The sequence below is a fragment of the Loxodonta africana genome, chromosome 6 (genome assembly GCF_030014295.1).
Source record: "Loxodonta africana isolate mLoxAfr1 chromosome 6, mLoxAfr1.hap2, whole genome shotgun sequence".
In the NCBI taxonomy this organism is placed as follows: domain Eukaryota; kingdom Metazoa; phylum Chordata; class Mammalia; order Proboscidea; family Elephantidae; genus Loxodonta; species Loxodonta africana.
Window position 1 is genome coordinate 1,264,149 of NC_087347.1, and position 20,978 is coordinate 1,285,126.

The 20,978-nt window shown below is 56.4% G+C and overlaps 1 protein-coding gene across 4 annotated transcripts in view; it reads right to left on the reverse strand.

Moving 5' to 3' along the window:
* Positions 1 to 13,201: 13,201 nt before the first annotated feature.
* The window catches only part of D2HGDH (D-2-hydroxyglutarate dehydrogenase), a 55,214-nt gene continuing 47,437 nt past the window's right edge, over positions 13,202 to 20,978 (reverse strand). The window contains exon 11 of one of the 4 annotated variants that reach the window (XM_064286352.1): positions 13,202 to 16,408. In XM_064286352.1, coding sequence (XP_064142422.1) covers positions 16,149 to 16,408 — 260 coding nt within the window. In that variant the 3' untranslated portion in view covers positions 13,202 to 16,148. The remainder of the gene's footprint in view (positions 16,409 to 20,978) is intronic. The other 3 variants (XM_064286349.1, XM_064286350.1, XM_064286351.1) reach the window with 3 other exon arrangements.

The window sequence follows — 20,978 nt, forward strand, 5'->3', positions numbered from 1 at the left end:
CAGCTGACCCAAACAAAGTCAGAGCCCACCACGCTCCCTAAGCCTCCCAGATGGGTACCATCACCTACTCAGGCCTCCAGCCTCCCAGGCAGTTCCAGGACCTCTATCAATCTCTGCCCCCAGAAGGAAGCCCACCCCAGGCCCTCGCAGTAACCTGGGCAAACACAGCCTTGTCCCTGCCCCCCTCCCACCAACCCTTCCCACCTCCAGGCTTACAGGGAGTGCTCAGCCTCCGAGTCTCCCACACAGGCCTGTCCTGCTCCTACATGCCAGAGCCTGCCAACTGGCCAAAGGGTGCCCCTACCATTACAGGCCCTCACATCAGAGGCACAATCCTGAGCCCACAGTCTGACGCCTCCCCCCACAAGTTCCCACCTTGTCTGCTGCCCCTCCGTAGCCCACTGTGGGGATGGCCCAGACTCCCATGGGTCCTGCTGCTAGATACGGCCCTGGAGCCGGCCCCAGTGTGGTGCCCAGGCTTCCCTCTACCTGCAGCTACATCCCCAACAGGTGTGTTCCTGAACCTGCCGTTTGGTCGACACGTGGCCACTGCAGTCCAGCCCAGCGGGGAGTGGGCAGGCACCCCCATCCCCGGGCCTAGAGCCTAGGTCACCCCTACCTTGCTGGGGAACACCGGTGACACAGCAGCTCATCTGTTGCCTAGTGTGGCTCCACAGCTCACACTCCAGGGAAGGTTTCTTCCCTGAAATGGGACCCTAGCCTCACCCAATGGGAAGTGCATGTTCCTGAGGCCCCAGCCACTGAGGCCAGGATGCAGAGTTCAGCCTTGGGGACACCTGGGTGCCTGTTCAACAGATGCAGACTGCATCACTTGGGCTGGATGGGGATGCCCCACGTCCAGCAGCCCTGAGCCATGTAGGCAGCAGAGGAGGGGCTGTATGCAGGCTTATTCCCCACAGGACTCTGCCCTGTGGTGCCTCTGCCCCCAGGGTCCCTCTATCCCAGGGGTCCCTCATCTCCTCTGCATCTGTTCATCCTGCGGCCCACCATACTGGCCAGTGAGAGATGAGCCCCCAAGTGTTTGTGCAACTCAAGGAGAGTAAACAACACAGCAGGTGGCTGTGCGGGTGGCATCTGCTGGAGGTGGGTGACTCAGCACTGGAGAGGGTGTGGGCTTCACTGCCACTGGCTTTGAGCTGAGCCCTTACCCTCTGCGGTCACAAGGGAACACAGACGCTGGAGCGGTCTTGGGGGGCACCGCCATCCTGCAGCTCTCCGCCAAAAGTCACCCACCCACCCAGGCTGTGCTGCGGATGGGTCATCCAGGGCACCAGCTGACCATCAGGGGCCTGGGGCAGCACAGCAACCTGACCCTCAGGAGCCCTGGGGCCACATCTTTAAAATGGGGTGACAGCATCCACGAGGGGGTGAACATCCTCACAGGAGGCTCCTACCGGGCACAGTTCCTGGGCTTCCCTGGCCTCCATGTTCCCACCAGGAAAAGCAGAGGCACAGGGGAGGGAGGGGCAGCCACGCACATCAGAGTTGGCAGGACCTCCCAAAACCACCAACGAGCCAGGTCAGGGAAATGTAAGGCATTGGCAACCCACACCTTCCTCCCTCCCACCTCAGAGATGACCCTTGCTCACCCTTCAAGGAAAACAGCCAGTCCAGCTCACAGGCACCCCTGCTTGCCTGGAGGCAGGGACCACTGGCCTCCAGGGGGGCTTGCTCTATAGCCACGGGGGTCCTCTCCCCTCTTGCCGTTGAGCATCCTAAAATACCCTGTAGGCATAGACTGGAAAGGCCAGGAGCATGGCCAGCTCACTGAGGGTCAGCACTGTGAGGAAGTGGCCAGATTGTTTCCACACAATCTACTGCCACAGGACAGTGGGCGCAGGGGCTGGCCAGACTGTCCCCACTACCCCTGCCGGCCCAGACCCTCATCCCACACCTAACCTACATAGCTGTCCCACTCAGAGGGACACAGCTCCCCCCCACACAGAATGCCCCAGAAACACCGCCCGTGGTCTGAAACCAAGCCAGAGAAGGCTGGGTTCAGGGGAGGGCTGGTGGAAATGGCACCCGAACCCAAAACAACCTCATTTGAAAGACAAACACAGAACAGCTCATCTCTTCCTACTTCTCAGAATCTCTAAGAATTAAAATGCCTTTGTCCAAACCACCAGCCCCTCCGCCTTACCTCTGTGTGCCACCCGCCGACGGCATGCTGGCCCTTGGCCAGCAGCCAGCAGTCAAGGTCCAGTGCCCAGCCACTGCCTGGCTGCTTCGAGTCCCCAAAGGGTCTAGGCTGGCCTAGGCACAGCACCAACCAGGGTATAGTCAGCGGTGCAGAGTATAAACTTGGATCCCTGAAGGAGCTCACCTGCCAGCTCAGGTGAGAGGCCCCTCCCTCCACCTAACCCCAAGTCAGAGGGTTTAACCATTCTCTTCTTGGAAGGAACTGGACCTCCTCCCAGCTCAGCACGGCAGCAGCGAGGAACCTGGGGCTTGTTCTGTAGGCCTCTCCCTGCCCATTTATCCAGGGCAGGGGGGGCGCCCAGTGGAGACCCTCGCAGGGGTGAGGTCAGCACCGTGGAAGGCCCACTTCGCAGCTCCCACCTGCTTGCTTCACCCCACCCCACTGACAGTCTCCCCTCAGGGGGCCTTGGAGGGAGCTGCCCCTTTGGGACCAGGCTCAGTGGGCCCAGAAATAAGGACAAGTCATGAGCAAATATTCTAGTCCGCATCTGAGTGTGAAATAAGGGAGAACCAGTCGGTAATTTTGAGGAGAAACACGGGGAGTATGGGACCAGATAACAGCTTTTTTTCCCCCTTCATTTTTTTAAAATCTTGGGCTGAAAAAGAGCTCTCCATAGAGGACGTGGAGGAGAAAATAAACCGAGTACTGTAGATTTTATGGCATGAGAGTCAGTATGACTCAAAGACAGCTAAACAGGGAAATGTTTCCATCATGCTGTCAGGTGTTATCCACACAGAGGAGCGGTCTCTGCAGGACTACGAGGAAGGATCAGCCCCCCTACCCTCACAACAGCCAGCTGCAGGGGCTGCTGAGCGTGGGCACTCTGCTCACTCTCTGCCAAGGTCCAGGTGTTGAACTCTGTCCTCCTGGCCTGCCTTTGGGTCCTGGTCTGGGTTCTCCCTTTTGCCTGTGTGTGGATCCTGCCCACCTTCCTCTAGGCCCGGCCAGTCTCCATGGACAGCACCTTCTCCCAAATCAGCTGAGCTCCAATCCCAGGAGCTGGCACGTGATCAGGTGGAGCCCACCCATTCCCCGCCTCTACCAGCGACAGGCATGGGGGTGGGTACGTGCCTGATGTGGCCAAAGAGATGGAAATAGAGGGATGGACTGAGGGTTGGAGGAAAGAGAGGGAGCCAGATGGCCCTTCCACTGGCCCCTCTTGCTCTGCAGGCACCCTGTGAGGACCCTCTGTTCCACCCTGTATCCGAACCCGTTGGCTGCAGTAACAAATCTCCACAGACGGAGAGCTGAAAAGAACAGGAGCGTACTGTCTCCCAGTCTGCAGGCTGGGAGTCAGAGATCAGGGTGTCAGCCATGTTGATTCCTCCTGAGGCTCCAAGGGAGAACCTGTTCTATTCCCTCTCCCAGCTTCTGGTACTCCCAGCCATCCTTTGTGTTCTTGGCTTGTGGCCGAATTTCTCCAGTCTCTGTCTCCGTCCCCACTTGGCCACCTTCCCTCTGTCCATCTGTCAGTCTGAGTCTCTCTCCTCTTCTTATATTAAGAACATCTGTCACTCGATTAGGGCCACCTAGCTCCAGTATGGGGACAGTGGTGGTTCAGTGGTAGAATTCTCGCCTTCCACGCAGGAGACCTGGGTTCAATTCCCAGCCAACACACCTCAGGCGCAGCTACCGCCTGTCCGTCCGTGGAGGCTCGCGTGTGCTACGCTGCTGCACCGGTTTCAATGGAGCTTTCAGACTCAGATGGACCAGGAAGAAAGCCCTGAATATCTACTTCCAAAAATCAGCCAGTGAAAATCCTATGGGTCACAATGGTCCAGTCCCCTTGTGCCTGGGGTCACCATGAGTCAGAGGCTAACTTGATGGCCCTGACAACAGCATGTTCTCATCTAAACTCGACAGCATCTGAAAAGACCCCATTTCCACACTAGGTCACGTTCACAGATACTGGGATTAGGACTTCAAGATAAAATTGCTTCCCTCAAAAAATGTGTGTCGACTTGGCTAGGCCATGATGCCCAGTATTGTGTGGTTGTCCTCCATTTTGTCATCTGCTGTGTTTGTCCCATGTGTTGTAAATCCAATCTCTGTGATGTTAATGAGGCAGGATTAGAGGCAGTTGTGTTATTAAGGCAGGATTCAATCTACAAGATTAGGTTGTATTTTGAGTCAATCTCTTTTGAGATATAAAAGAGAAGCAAGCAGAGAGACAGAGGATCTCATACCAACAAGAAACAAAAGCCAGGAGAGGAGCACATCCTTTGGACGTGGGATCCCTGTGCTGAGAAACTCCTGGACCAGAGGAAGATTGATGACAAGGACCTTCCCCCAGAACAGACAGATAAAGCCTTCCCCTAGAGCTGGCACACTGAACTGGCACTTCTAGCCTCCTAAACTGAGAGAGAATAAATTTGTTTGTTAAGGCTCCGCTTGTGATATTTTCGTTACAGCAGCATTAGACAGAATCTGTTACTGAGAGTGGGGTGCTGCTCTAACAGGCTCCTATAACGTAGAAGCAGTTTTGAAATTGTGAATGGATAGGGGCTGGAAGAATTTTAAAGTGCCTAATCTTAGGTTGCCTTGAAGAGACCATTGGTGGAATTACGAACGTCAAAGAAAATTCTGGTGAGGACTCAGAAGGAAGGGAGGAGGGCTGCTACACGGGAGACAGTGCAGACGATGTGCAGTAGCAGTAGGAAAACGGCAGTAACAGAACCAGACCGGAGTGAGACAGCACAGACTTGACCCATGGAGTGAGAGAGCTGAGTGCCTTTGTCAGGCGGCTTCCTGGTAGAGTGGGGTGCCTCTGAGCACTTATTGGTGGAGCTAGGCTTGTCAACCCACAAAGCAAGACAGCTGAGTGCCTTCTGGCAGAAGTTTACTGGTGGAGTAGCATGCCTCCAGGCACTCATTTGTAGAGCTAAAGAGCTTTGGAACACTTGCCCCAGCAGAGCAGACGTGGATGATGAGCCTGGAAGGGCTGAGAAGCCAAGGAACCAGGAAGCAGAAGCGGAAGAAACAAAGAACAAAGGAAGCAGAACTGCCTCAGTCTCAAAGGATAGAGCTTCTGGGTTCTCAAAGGATGGAGTTGCCACTCAGATGGACTAGGAGAATGGGGCTACCCAAATTCGAGGGAGCAGAATTGTCACTCCAGTGGGCCTGGAAAGTGGAGCTGAAGCCCAGGGCCAAGGGGCTGCCACCCAAAATCCGGAGAGTGTGGCCAACACCCAGAGTCTGGAGGGCAGGGCCATTGCCTAAATGGTCTCAGAGAAGAGAGGATTATTTTCAAGTCTTGAGAACTAATGTAAGATGTTCTGCTGACTTGCTTGGCGCCTATTATCCCTTCTTTCCCTCCAGTTTCTCCCATTTGTAATGGAAATGTCTAGCTTGTGTCTGTTCCACCATTGTACTTTATAAACAGATAACTTGTATTCTAGATTTCTCAAATGAAGAGGAATTTTCGGATTTTGGACTTGGAGGTGAATTAAGGCTTTTCCTATCATATGATGGGGTGAATGTGTTTTACATGTGGCAAGGACATGAATTTTGGGGGGCCAAAGGATGGAATGTTATGGGTTAAATTGTGTCACCCAAAAATGTGTGTCAACTTCGCTAGGCCGTGATTCCCAGTATTGTGCGGTTGTCTACCATTTTGTCATCTGATGTGATTTTCTTGTGTTGTAAATTCTAACTGTATGATGTTAATGAGGTAGGATTAGAGGTAGTTATGTTATTGAGGCAGGTTGCAATTTGAGTTAATCTCTTCTGAGATATAAAAGAGAGAAGCAAGCAGAGAGACAGGGGGCCTCCTTACCACCAAGAAAGCAGAGCCGGGAGCAGAGTGTGTCCTTCGGGCCTGGGGCCCCTGTGCTGAGAAGCTCCTTGACCAGAGGAAGATTGATGACAAGGATATTCCCCCAGAACAGAGAAAGCCTTCCCCTAGAGCTGGCACCCTGAATTTGGACTTCTAGCCTCCTAAACTGTGAGAGAATAAATCTGTTAAATTTGTTTAAAAAGAAAAGGCATTTTTGTTATAGCAGCACTTGATAACTGAGACAGGGGAGACAACTCGGCCCGTAGCACACAGACACACCCTTTCTGACCATTTCCAGATAGCCTGGCCGAGAACACTCTGGCCCAAATGTTCAGTCTCGCCCCCATCAGTGCGTCCTTCTCTCCAGGGCCCATAGGGAGATCACTGGGCCAAGGAACCACAGCCAGAGGGCAGGGGGTGCACCCCCCAACAGCCCTCACCTAGCAGGGGAAGGAAAGAGGAGACAGGCCCCTGTGGACAGGGAGTGAGTCTTGGGGGCTGGGCAGGACTGCAGCCTTGATCCCCGTGCTGGCTCTTCTTCTGCCTACCTCCCCACCTCTCCCAATCCTGTCTCCGGACTGGCCACTGCCAGACCCTGCCTAACTCAACTGACCCCTGGGGGATCCCCATTCATGCTGGCCTCAGGCTGGGGGCACTGCAGGCCCTGTACCCACTCTGGGGCCCCCTACCTGACTCTATAAACTTGGGGGACCAGAATATTCTTTTCCCTCCCGGGGCCTAGCAGTGGGGTCTGGATCTGGCTGTGGTCCAGCTGACCTGGTGGGGGAAGGCCATGCCCTGGGGGCACCCCGCCCCACCTTCCTCCCCACACCCAGGTGAGGAAAGTGTAGCCAGAGACAGCGGAGGCAGCAGTAGCCCCAGGCGTGTGGGGACCAGGTGAACCCAGGCATGTTGGCAGGACACATCTTCTCACCAAGGCTGGGCTCAGAGCTCGGGGAAGTGGCCACCGAGGGGACAGGACAGTAGGAAGCCACCAGGCTGCCCAGTGCCTAGGCTGCGGCCTGTCCTTGCCCATGGACCACACTGCCTCCCTCAGTGACTGCCCAGAGCCTTTATGGGAACCACAGGGCTCCGTGTCACGGCCACCAGTCTCTATCAAGCAGCCCTGTCTCTCACGAAGGCTCAGGCTAGGGGCCAGGGCAGCCCCAGAACACATGGTCTTCCCAAGTGCCCACCAGCATTCAAGCTTACTCCCTGCACATCTGAGTCAGTCAGCAGTGCCTCTGCGGGTGCATACCTGCTGCGTGACCCCCACACAACCCTCCCCATAGCAGGAAGGCTGCAGGCACTGGTCTGTGTCCCGAGGAGGCCGGCAGAGAACGCTCCTCTCTCCTTTTCCTTCTGCCCCATGCCCCTCGGCCACGCCTTGCTAGGGGTGGTGACAGGCACAGCTCCCTGGCCAGATAAGAGCACCACTCCTTCGGTTTATTGTCAACCACGAGCTGACCCAGGTTCCTGTGTCCGAGACCCCACCCCCTCTGTCACGCCAGGGTTCGGGGACCCCTCGGGCAGCATCCAGGGCCACGTTGTCCCCTTTCCTGTCCCCCACACATCCAAAGCCCATCTCGAAGCCCCTGTAAAGCCCATCTCCTCCCCTCCCACGTAGCTGCTGGAGGGTTCTGGGCCAGGCCCACTCTCAATGCCCCTCCGCCCCCTCTGGGGTGTGGGGTGGAGGGTCCAGGTCGGCCTGGCCTTTGCCCAGGTGGGGGCTTATCTCCCCCAGGCCTCTCACCCTGTGGCCAGAGTGACATTGCAGGCAGTACTAGGTGGGCACAGACCTAGGCAGAGGACATCCACAGCTGGGCAGGGACAGCCAGCTAGGAAGGAGCTTGGCCCTGGTGTCTGGTCAGCATAGACTCCATCCTGAGGACGGGCCTGGGCAGACAGAGGACACCCTGCCCCAAAAAGAAATGCCCCAGGTGTCAGAGCACCACAAGTAACATTCCATGGAGGCCCTGGATGGATGGCCAGCCACATGACCCTTCCCCATGGGGAAGCCCACAGCCCCTGCCGCCTGGTCACGGCCCTCTGTCCAGCTGCAGTGGGAGCTCTGGAGCCCCTGCTTACCTCCATCTGCAGCCCATGGTCATGGCGCATCCAGTCTCCCCAGCCCTCAGCTCTGCTCCCCACTGGTATCACCACCTGGATGGACCTCAAGGGCCCCAGGACTGGGTGCAGAGGGAGGACAGGGAGCAGTCCCGCCCCATGCTAACACAGCAGACACGGGTGTGGCGCGCTGGCTGGCAGCAGCCTTCACCTGGCACTCCCTCGTGCGTTCCTCATCTGGGAATCAGGGGAGGTGGGGGCCACTTGGACCTTCTAAAGGGAACTTCCCCTTCTCCATTTGGCTCTTCACCACAGCCCAGAAACAAGGTGGGTGGCTGCACCATCTGCTGTGATCCCCAGGGCATCCTCAGTCCTCTGGCGGGTCCACTGATCACAGAGGAGCGGTCACCCAAGCAGAGTGACTTGCTCAGGGTGCCCAGCCACCAGGACCTAGCTCCAGGTCAGGACCCCAACACCCCAGACCCCGCTGACTTTGGGGCCAGGGCACAGGGGGAGGAGTCCAGGCATGGATCTGGGCCCCATGCATCTGTTATGGGCCATCTGCTGTCACCTGTATGCCCTCCTGGCTCGGACGGGACGGGGGACCATGGGACGGGGATTGTCCAAGGCCTGCCTCCCCAGGCTCCCGTGCAGCTTATGTCCCACCGGGCAGCTGATGTCCCACCGGGCCAGGGGGAGGCAGCCCTGTGTCTGGGGCCTGGGTCTGGAGCCCCTGATGAGACAGAGCTCTGAGCGCCTCTGGCTCTGCCTGTATTGCTCTCCCGAGGCCTCATAACAATTGCCACATGCTGGGGGCTGATAGGAGCAGGAATGTATCCCCTGACAGTTTTGGACGCTGGTGTCTGAATTCATGGTGTCGGCAGGGCTGTGCTCCCTCTAACGGCTCTAGGGGAAGATACTTCCTCGTCTCTTCTGGTTCCGGTGTTCCCTGACCTGCGTGTTCCTTCACCCTATTTCCAAACAAGGTCACACTGACAGATACCAGGGTCAAGACTCCAACTCACTGGCCTCATGGCCCCTCCTGCCCTCTACAGAGGGTCCCCATCCACCTCACTGGTCCGTGTACCCTATCGGACGTGTGGCCTGGGGTCCCGTGGGTGAGAGCTTGGGGGCGAGCGACCCAGGGAGCCACGTCTTCACGTGTCTCCCCTCCCTGTGGCCCAGCCAGCTGCCCACGATCACCCAGATATTGAAGCCAAGGAAGACAGTTCATTCCTGGCTTTGAGGGCCCAGACCCCAGGCCAGTCACTGGAAGGCCCTGTGAACCGGGTTCAGGAGACTTCAGAAGGACAGCCTCTGCCCCAAGCCAAGGGGGGTGGGCAGGGGGCTGTGGGCGGGCAGGAGGGGCCATGTTCACAGACCCCTTCTTCACCAACCCCAGGATCAGGGACCAGTGTGAGGACCTTGGCCAGCTGACCAGCCACACACATTCAGAGAGAGCCCCACTGGGCAGCAGCCACCACTGTCCTATGATTGCCCTCAGCTGCCCCTGAGCCCCACATCCCTGCACCCCACACGCCTGCACCCCACACCCCTAACCCCACACCCTACACCTCTATGCCCCACACACCTATACCCCACACCCTTGTGCCTCAACACTGCTGCACCCCACATCCCAATGTCCCATACCCCTGCACCCCACAACCCTTTGCTTTGACACCCCTACTCCCCAACGCCTCTGCACCCCACTCTGCTGCACCCCACACCCCTGCACCCCACCTGCTCCCCAACATCTCTGCATCCCACACTACTGCACCTTACACCACTACACCCCTGCACCCCACACTCCTACAACCCACACACATCCACCTCAATATCCCTGCATCCCAGGACCCTGCACCCCACACCCCTGTGCCTTGACACCCCTGCACTGCAGACCCCTGTGCCCCACACCTCCACACCCACTTCAGTGCCCAACACTCCCATGCCTGACACCCCTGGGCCCCAAGCCTCTGGTCCGTGCACATGAAACCCCCAGAACTGAGTTGGGTAGTGGGCCAGGCCAGGGGTGAGGGCACAGCCACCAAGGATCCACTGCCCCCACTCCTGCTTCCAGGCACTGAGTGGTTCTCTCCCCCCCGTTCCCCCGGTCCCCTTGACCATCTCTGTCCCCGCCAGATGTCCCACCACCCTCCCCTATCCAAGGGCCCCATGGCCACTGCAGAACCCGGAAGGTGGTTCCCAGCCCTCAGTATGTTTCTAGAACCCCAGACAGCAGGGCGACGAGAGGGATCACCTTGACCTCCCGCCCCACCTGGAACACCCATCTGCACACCTGACGGAAGGAAGGGCACCCATAAGTCAGCCATGGACCTGCCCTCAGGCACCAAGGCACACAGCCACCAAGTTCCTGGACAGTCCCCAGGTCTGGTCCAGCCATGGCTCCTCCCCAGTGCTCTCACCACACCTCTGGTACAGCTCAGGGACTTAACGCTGATCACCCTCCATACACACAGGGAGGCCCAAGTACAGAGAGGGACATCTCTCCCTCTCTCTCTCTGACACACACACACACACACACACACACACACATAGAGCTTGGCCAGAGAGAAGGAGCCTCAGCAAGCCATGGACAGCATCCTCCAACCCAAAACACCCATGTGGCAGCCAAGCGGGCAGTAGGGTAACCGCCTCCTGGAGACGGGGACCCAGCACTGGGCCCTGTCCCTCCTGCGGCCCAAGCTCTGCACCTGTCCTGCACCAGCTGTCATGGTGGACTGAGCCCATGGCCCAGCAGGGACCCCTCCTCAGGCTGGAGGCTCCATCCCAGGCGCCCACCTCCTGCACAGCTGCCCCACTCTCCCAGAATCCATCGCGTGTAAGGGGCACTCCCAGGCACCCGCCTGAGGGTCTGTTCCCACGGCTGCCTCTTTGGGCACAGCAACAAGCACCCTGACCCCACTCAGGCCATCCCTGAGCCTCAGGCTGCATGCGTCTTCCTGGGGCTCCCACGGCTCAACCACAGAGGGGCCATGGAGCGGCCACCCCCAGGGCTGCAGGACACCAGGCCCACCCTCTCCCTTGGATGGTCCATCAGGGACAGCCTGATCACCCACACTCAGTGTGCTGTCCTTCCGTCAGGAACCCTGTGTGGCCATCCCTGCCCACCATCAAGGGTCTCTGCCAGTGACCCGGGGAGGGGCCTCCCAACACTTCAGTCCCCTTTGACTGCAAAGGTGGGTGCTGGCCACTTGGGGAGGCCATTCAGGCGCAGCCAACATGTCATGAGTGCAACATGATGGCAGAGCCGTGGGCATTCTCAGGGAGGCTGGGGTTGGGGCTCTAGAAGGAGTCACCGTGGGTTGAGAAAGAACAGGTACACCCGCCACCCCAAAGCTCCGGCTGGGCTTGGCCTTGTGCCGACTCAGAGAAGCTGGAGGCCTCGCCTGGACCCTTCCAAGGGAACCACTCCCTTTCCAGGCCCACCTGTGGATCCTCCCACCCCAGCCAGGCTCTGCCCTGGGCTCAGCCCTCCAGCACCATCCACAGGCCCTGTAGCCCCTCAGAGCCTGGGCCAGGTGGTTCACGCTACCCCATGAAGGGGGCTGCAGGGCAGAGTCGGAGGCTCCGACCACCCCAGCCCAGGCACTTCCCAAGCCTATCCATAGGAAGGAGCTGGTGACAGCCTTCTGAGTTCATAGAGAACACACCTGCACACACAACTGCACACATACATCAGGGGAACAAACAGACACACATGAACACAGACACACTCACACACACCCATGCACACCTTTACACACGTTCACAACCCAGAGATACACACACACACATGAACATGCACACACATACACAAATGCACACCTTTACACACACATACACATTCACACACCCAGAGGTACACACACAGGCACACATGAACACGGACACACTCACACACCCATGCTCACCTTTACACACATATTCACACACCCAGAGGTACACACACAGACACACATGACCACAGACATATGCACACTTACACACACCCAGACACACACAGGCACATAAACAGACGCTCAGACACACACACACACACCCCCAGACACACGGACATGCTCACATACACACACAGTCCATAGACACCCATACACAGATGAACACAGACACGCTCACACACACACATGCACACACCCACAGACACACATACACTCAAGAACATAGACACGCTCACACACACACACAACCCACAGGGACACAGACACACATACATACATGCTCACACAGATGCACGCACTCACACACACATCCTCGCATGCACGCAAGTACCTCCCAAGGACAGTGAACCTCCCCTCGCCCTTAGGGTTCCTCGACTGAGACTGGTTGGCATTTGGTGCATGGCTGACAGAACAAGGGCCCCCAAAATGTCGGTGTCCTAACCCTGGAACCTGTGAATATGTCAGTTTCCATGAGAAAGGGGGGATGAAGGTGGCAGATGAAGTCAGCTAATCAAATAGGAAGGCCACCCTGGACTGTGGGGGTGGACCCAGTGCAATCACAGGGGCCTCGGATGTGTAGGGCCAGAGTGACGTGTGGACTTGACCAGCCGCTGCTGGCCTTGAAGGTGGGGGAGTGGCTGCGAGACCCGGAATGCTGTAGCCTCAGAATCTGGCAAGGCGGGAGACAGATTCGCCCAAGGCCTCCAGAAGGAAGTAGCCCTGCGAGGCCTCGATCTTAGCTGGGCATCTGTGAGACAGGCACTGTGTGTTGTCTGCAGCCACCCAGGCTGTGCAGGAAGGGAAGTACCACAGGGCCATGGTCTCCCCTGCGCTCGGGACCAGAACTGAGGACCTTGGCTTGGGACTCCGTTGCAAGGGAGGCACCAGGGTGGGACACAGGCCTGGTACCACCCCACGCCGCCCCAGGCCTCAGCACCTGTGCTCCATGCCCCCACACTGTCCCTGAAGCCCCTGTACACCCCACACGTGAGGCGCCTTGCCCCAGGGTCCACCCCTGGGGCACACCCCACAGGGGAGGAGCACGCCCCACAGGGGAGGAGCACGCCCCACAGGGGAGGAGCACACCCCACATGGGAAGAGCACACCCCACACGTGAGGCACGTTGCCCCAGGGTCCACCCCCAGAGCACACCCCACAGGGGAGGAGCACGCCCCACATGGGAAGAGCACACCCCACACGTGAGGCAAGTTGCCCCAGGGTCCACCTGTGGAGCACAGGGCAACAACACTATGATATTGCTCCTGGATCCTCTACCCTTTGAACCCAACCTTCTTGTGAGCCTCCTGGGTCCTCAGCTATAACCAGACGGGGCAAGGGCACTCCTGATCCCCACCTCAACCCTGGGGTCTGGAGGGGTGACTGTTCCCCGCCCACCCTTTCTCTTGAAATAATCTGTTCCTTTGGGCTGAGACCTGAGCCCCATGCCATCCCTCATCCCCTCCAAATCCCCCCATTTATCCAAAACCCATTGCCCTCAAGTGGATTTCAACTCATAGCGACCCTACAGGACAGAGCAGAACGGCCACATAGGGTTTTCAAGGCTGTAAATCTTTATGGAAGCAGACTGTCACATCGTTCTCCCGAGGGCCAGTTTTTGGTTAGCAGCAAAGCGCTGGATCACTGTGCCACCAGGGCTCCTTCCCACTCTCCCAACCCCTCTTATGTAACTAACATCTTCTCACGTTCCAGGCTCAGCACCCTGAAGGTGAAATTCTGAGCTCCCCCTAATCCAGACACAAAGGCTGTCCCTCCCACCCCTCAAGGCTCCAGGAAGGTCCTGGCAGGGCCCCTCCCCTCTTGTCTGCAGGTGGACACCCTGATTGGTCGGGTTTTTCTCTTTATCCTGTTCAGCAGCAGGTGGGCTTGGCTGGAGAAAGTGGCCTGGGAGCCCACTTTCTGTACTGGCTGCACTGTTCTTTGAGGTGCCCTTGGCAGGTGACCCACAGCCAGGGGCAGGGCAGAGCCAGGGCAAACAGCTGGAAAAGGCTGGCTTCAGGGGCTGCAACTGACCAGGAAGGCTGTGGTGCCCAGGCCGGGGTGGACAGGGAAGACTGCTGCAGCAGGGTGGCGTCTCAGCCATGGGGTGCTCACAGGGACCCACAGAGCCACATGGCAGAAGGGGCCCTCGGAGCACGGGCGGCCCATGGGGGGCACAGCCCAGGCCCAGCCAGACCCCTGCCAGGACTGCTGAGGGCCTTTGCCCAGAGTGGGCTTGTTTTAAATCCCAGCAGAGAATGGGGGGCTGGCGAGACCAGTTCTGTAGACAGTGGTTCTGGGGCAGTGGGGACAGGCCACACAATCCAGGGGGGCGGGCGTCACAGGCATCCTGACCCACCCACCTTGCTGGGCCAGTACCGGTGTCCTTAAATCAAGCTGGGGCTAAGACCCCCCCAACCCCGCCAGGGTGGCCCACCCACAGCCAGCTGGGGCCCTAGGACTCTGGCCAGGAAAAGGGCCTCTGGGGGACAGTTGGGGGTGGGGGGAGGGGTTACAGGGTCCAGGTGCAGGGGTGTGTTTCCTCCTCTGGGCAGGCTTCGCCTGGGGTCTGCAACCATCCTGGGTGGCAGGAGGTGGACAGAGGCAATCACCTGACTCAGGAGCCAGCAAACATGGCCACCTCACAGGCCACCTCATGTACCACCTGGGCCAGGTAAGTGTAGCTGTCCTGCCTGGCACAGCAGCAGCTTGCCTCCTACCGGGGTGCCTGAATCATCTTGTTACCTGGTTTGTTAATGTGTACTTGGCGAAAATAAAAATCCAAACCTTCCAAAAATGTAGAAATTAGTCTCCTTCCTACCCCAGCCCCCAGGCACCCTCCCCTCCCAGCCCGCATCTCTGCCGCACAGGGGCGTCCGTGTAGTGCCACGCACCCCCGCACCCTGCTCCTCCCACACCCTGCTCAGAGCACAGCCTCCCCTCCAATGGCTGTCCTGGAGGGTTCCAGCATGCTCTGCTGCAGACTGGCTGTCATGGGTGAGGGGACACACCTGTGTGGGTGGGCAGGTACATCCTGCAGGTCATCCAGAGCTGGGACCCCAGGGCCAGCCAGGCAAACACTGGACGATGTGACAAGATGGTGCCAACTGGCACAGATGGCTGTGGAGAGGACACATCTGTGTGGGTGGGCAGGTACATTCTGCAGGTCACCCAGAGCTGGGACCCCAGGGCCAGCCAGGTGAACACTGGACATGTGACAAGATGGTGCCAGCTGGCACAGACGGCTGTGGGGGAGAGGACACACCTGTGTGGGTGGGCAAGTACATCCTGCAGGTCACCCAGGGCTGGGACCCCAGGGCCACACAGGCGAACACTGGACGTGTGACAAGATGGTGTCAACTGGCACAGACAGCCATGGGGGAGAGGACACACCTGTGTGGCTGGGCAGATACATTCTGCAGGTCACCCAGAGCTGGGACCCCAGGGCCAGCCAGGCAAACACTGGACGTGTGACAAGGTGGTGCCAGCTGGCACAGACGGTGAGCTGTAAACTGTAAACTTTCACCTAGGTCAAGTCAATTTCTCATATGAAAACTTGCACACACACTGTTATGTGACATCAGTTGCAATCCCCACCCTGTGACAGCACCCTGCAGGACCACCTCAAGCCTGTGCCCCCTCTGGAAGGTGGATGGTGGAGGGCCACAACGGTGACAGGTGCCCCCAGGGACAAGTGGGAGAAGCCCGGCTTGTTCCCTGTTCCTGAGTGGACCGCCTGCCCAGGATGTGTGCGGAGGAGGTCAGGCTCCCCGACCCTGTGAAGAGAGGGGATGTCCCCAAGCCTCGCTGCGTGGCCAACAGAGCGCTGCACTAGGGACCCCGAGGAAGCCCAGCGCCTGTGCTCCTTCTGGCCCCGCAGGCCAATACCGGCTCCAACAGGCAGAGGCTCCTGCCTGCCTGCTCCAGCCCTGCCACCCCACCCAAGTGGGCAAAGCACCTTGGGCCCCTCTTGATTCTTCCCAGGCCCAGCCAGCCTCCAGAGGACACAGAACAAGGAGCACAGAGAGGGCGACACCGCGCACGCTCCCACCTGGAGACGGGAGTGCAGACCAGAGCAGGCGTCTGGGTGAAACAGTGGGCCCCGCCCCAGGTCCCCAGGCTGCCCCAGACCCCCAGCCTGGCACCCTCAGGCCTGGGAGGGCAGCGTCTTGTAGGGGTTCAGGATGCCCTTGGGGTCCATCAGAGCCTTGAGCCCCGACATGAGCTGCACGGCGGCCGGTGGCTTGCTGTAGCTGATGACGTCTCGCTTGCGGAAGCCCAGGCCGTGCTCGGCGCTAACGCTGCCCCGCTGCGCAGCCGTCCACTCATACACGTAGGGCTCCAGGGCGCCCAGGAGCTGTGGGCTGAAGGCCTCCCCCGTCACGTTCAGGTGCAGGTTACCATCCCCTGTAAGCACACAGTAGATGGTGCGGGGTGGCTGGGGCGGACTCCGAGACCCCACAGAGCCCCAGTCCTTCCTCTCCCAGGCCCCTCCCTGCCCCATAGCCTTCCCCGAGACCAGAGACATGGGCGGGGGTTCACAGGGCACTTCCTCCCAAGCACAAGCCCGAGGGGGCACCAGACGAGGTGCGGAATGACATGCAGAGGGCCACAAGTCTGAAAGGTCCTGACTGGGGGAGAGGCATTTCTGCTGCCCCACTGCGGCTATCAATGGCTATTCATCTTGAAATTGCGGGGGGAAGTGCAACTTAGAGATTGTCCCTGGGCCCTCACCACACCCCTGCCTGACCTCATCCACCCCCACCAGTAAGGGTCTGGGGCAGAGACAGGCGGGGGACCATGTTGGTGGGTGAACAACAGACTCACTCTCCTGCCTCAGGCTTCCCACTCGAGACCCCCACCGATGCCAGATTCATCTGCTCAGGTTCACCAGACTCACAAGCACCCCTCCCCCCATCAGGTGTCCCAAAGCCTGGACAGAAGCCCCTGACTGACCAGAGTGCCCCACACTAGAGGTCAGGGCTGGACCAGAAAACATTGGCTGAATCATTGGGGCTGGGGGTCAAGTGTGGGACCTGCAACACCTCCCACTGAAGTGTTCAGAGCTGTCAGGAAGAAGTGAGCCACCAAGGTGGACATCCAGGGGCAGATAGACGTGGGTGTGCTCAGCCCCAGGACAGGGTGAGTGTAGGTCACAGAGAAGGAGTGGATGAATGTGGGTGTGCACAGCCCTGGGACAGGGTGAGTGTAGGTCACAGAGAAGGGGTGGATGAATGTGGGTGTGCACAGCCCTGGGATAGGGTGAGTGTAGGTCACAGAGAAGGAGTGGATGAATGTGGGTGTGCACAGCCCTGGGACAGGGTGAGTGTAGGTCACAGAGAAGGGGTGGATGGATGTGGGTGTGCACAGCCCCAGGACAGGGTGAGTGTAGGTCATAAAGAGAAGAGGCAGGGGCAGAGACCCAGAGAGGATTCACAGGCCAAGAAGCTGAAAGGGTCCATGTAGGAAGAAGGGGCAGGAGACTGAGAGTCTCAGAACCCAGTGAGGATGGTGCCCAGGGGCAGGGGCTGACCTCTGATGGCAGTAGCTGAGAAGGCTGGGAGAGCTGGTCAAATGCCGGACAGAATAAAAGAGAGGCTGTCTAGTGCACTGGTGAGGTCCACATTAACAAAGTGGGCTCAGTGGCCAAACTAACCCTGAGAGAAAGTAAACAGAACAGGCACATGGAGCCCTGACACACTTTCCCTGGAGGCCCTGACGGGGCTTTGAGCTTCTCATGCCGCCGATCTGTGGATACTGGGTACCAAAGACACAGGGTCTGCCAAAGGTGAGGAGCCTGACAGAGACCCCTCTAACACTAAAAGTAAAGCCCACCTGAAATACTGTCAGGGTACAGGTGAATTGGAAACAACCTTCATCAAGGGAAACCACCACAAAGGAACCTGACTATGGAAGGAGAAAACACAGCTCTGCCAGCAATTCACAACCATCAACCAGCTCCATGCAGCTTTACAGCCAGGATTCCCCCTGCCTCGGTGGTCAGAAAGACTCCAAGCTAAAAATATGAAGATTAAAGAGGGTCCAGCTGGAGGCCCCTGGCAGAGGCAACCAAATACTCTCTTGAAGAATCACTCCAGCCCAGGCCCCAAGTAAGTCCCACAGATAAAAGTGCAAGAAATATACCCCTATCAAAAATTACATACGCACAAGAAGACAAGCCACCATGAGCAAAAGCCACCACAATCAGACCCATGAAGACTTCAGATATGGTAATTTCCAGAAACAGGACATAAAATATATTTAGTATGTCTGAAGAAACAAGACATAAAAAATCTGGTCACCACAAAAACTGACAAGGTTTTGAATACTCAAATGAATCCTCTAGAAATCAAATATTGCATCATTGAAATGTAAAACTCAATACAGGTTTCACAGCATATCACACACAGCAAAAATGGATTAATGAACTCAAAGATGCATAAATTGAACAAATCCAACCAATGCAACATAGAGAATCGGAGACACAGACAATGTGAGAGGGTTAAGAGGTGTGGCAAATAACATGAGTACTGAAGAGAAGTTCCACATAATAAAATCTATTAAGAAAACATTCTGCATCCCACTTTGGAAGTGGCATCTGGGGTCTTAAATGCTAGCAAGCTGCCATCTAAGATCCATCGATTGGTCTCAACCCACCTGGACCAAAGGAGAATGAAGGACACCAAGGACACAAGGTAATTATGAGCCCAAGAGACAGAAAAGGCCACATAAACCAGAGACTACTTCAGCCTGAGACCAGAAGAACTAGATGGTGCCTGGCTACAACCGATGACTGCCCTGACAGGGAACACAACAGAGAACCCCAGAAGGAGCAGGAAAGCAGTGGGATGCAGACCCCAAATTCTCGAAAAAAGACCAGACTTAATGGTCTCACTGAGACTAGAAGGACCCCAGTGGTCTTGGCCCCCAGACCTTCTGTTAGCCCAGGACAGGAACCATTCCCAAAGCCAACTCTTCATAGAGGGATTGGACCGGACAATGGGATAGAAAAAGATGCTGGTGAAGAATGAGCTTTTTGGATCAAGTAGACACTTCAGACTATGTTGGCATCTCCCATCTGGAGGGGAGATGAGAGGGCAGAGGGGGTTAGAAGCTGGTGGAAAGGACACGAAAAGAGAGTGGAGGGAAGGAGCGGGCTGTCTCATTAGGGGGAGAGCAATTAGGAGTATGTAGCAAGGTGTATATAAATTTCTGTATGAGAGACTGACTTGATTTGTAAACTTTCACTTAAAGCACAATAAAAATTAAAAAAAAAAAAAGAGAGAGAGAGAAGTTCCAGACAGAAAGAAGAGAGGGGATAGGTGAGAAGAACTATTTGAAGAGACAATGGCTGAGCATTTTCTAAAACTGAGGAAACCACAGCACAACACATCCCAAGCAGGACAGACAAGATAAACGCTCACCTAGACAATCACAGTGAAGCTGAAGAACCCCAAAGACAAAAAAAAAAAAAAAAAAGTCTTAAAGGCAGCAAGTAAGAAAAAACAGATTCCTTTCACTGGAACAACAATTACACCAACAGCTGACTTCCCAGTGACAGAAATCAGAAGGCAGCAGAATGAGGTCGCGATGATTATTTTATGTGTCAACTTGGCTGCATAAGCTGTGTTGTTAGTTGGTCAAACACGAGTCTAGGTGTTGCTGTGAAGGTATTTTGTTGGTGTGATTGACATCTACAATCTGCTGACTCTAAGTCAAGGAGATTATCCTTGACAAGGTGGGTGGGCCTCATCCAGGCATTAAAGACTTAAGAGCAAAAACTGAGGTTTCCCAGAGAAGAAGAATTCTGCCTCAAGACCTGTAGCATCATAAAAAGCCTCCTTGAGTGTCCAGTCCCATGCCCGGTCTACAGATTACATGCTCACCAGCCCCCATAACCCGTGACCCAAATCCTTAAAACAAATCTCCCTACACAGAGACAGAGAGAGAGACCTGTTGTTCCTGCTTCTCTGGAGAACTCTGACTAATCCAGATTTCTTCACTTTGCTAAGAGAAAGTAACTGTCCACCTAGCATAGCGGAAATTCACTGGAATGAAAAAACATTTTAAGAACAAAATAAAAGCACTTCCAGACAAAAAAAAAACCTGAGTGATTCTGTCACCTATCTTCCTTCGGGAGGGTAAGTTCTAAAGGTTGGACTTCAGGCAGAGTGAGGGAAATGAGACAGAACGTCTGAGGTACAAGCAGTTACAACAAACGAAGGAAGGAACAGAGATGTGGGTAAACCTGGACAAGTGCTGAGTACATTAAATGTTAGTAATAATAATGTTATATGGGGCTAAAAAAAAAAAGGGTAGAACTAAAATATACTTCAAAAATAGCATATAAACCAGCAGGAGGTGACAATCAAAGTTAACGGGTCCTGCTGTCATTAAGCTGCCACCGAGTTGGCGATCCCACGCACAATGGGATCAGACTGTTGTGCTCTATACAGTTTTCACTGACTGATTTTCAGAAGTCGATTGCCAGGTCCTTCTTCCTAGTCCATCTTAGTCCGGAAGCTCCGCTGAAACCTGTTCAGCATCACAGCAACACTCGAGCCTCCAACGACAGGTGGGTGGTGGCTGCACATGAAGTGCCCTGGCCAGGAATCAAACCCGTGTCTTCCAAATGGAGGGTGAGAATCTACCACTGAACCACCACTCTCCCTCTAAAGGGTCCTTGTATCATTTGGGAGGAGGGTAACAACACTGATTAACTTCAAACCATGGTAAGTTAGGGATGCACGTGACAATTCTAGGGTTACCACAAAAATAACAGGTTTGTATTGCTGTCAGCTGCCGTCGAGTCAGCTCCAACTCAAGGCAACCTTACGTACAACAGAATGAAACGTTGCCCAGCCCTGTGTCATCTTCACAACCACACGTGTGTTTGAGCCCATTGTTGCAGCCACCATGTCAATCCACCTCATGGAGGGTTTCCTTCATTTTCGCAGACCCTCACTTTACCAAACAT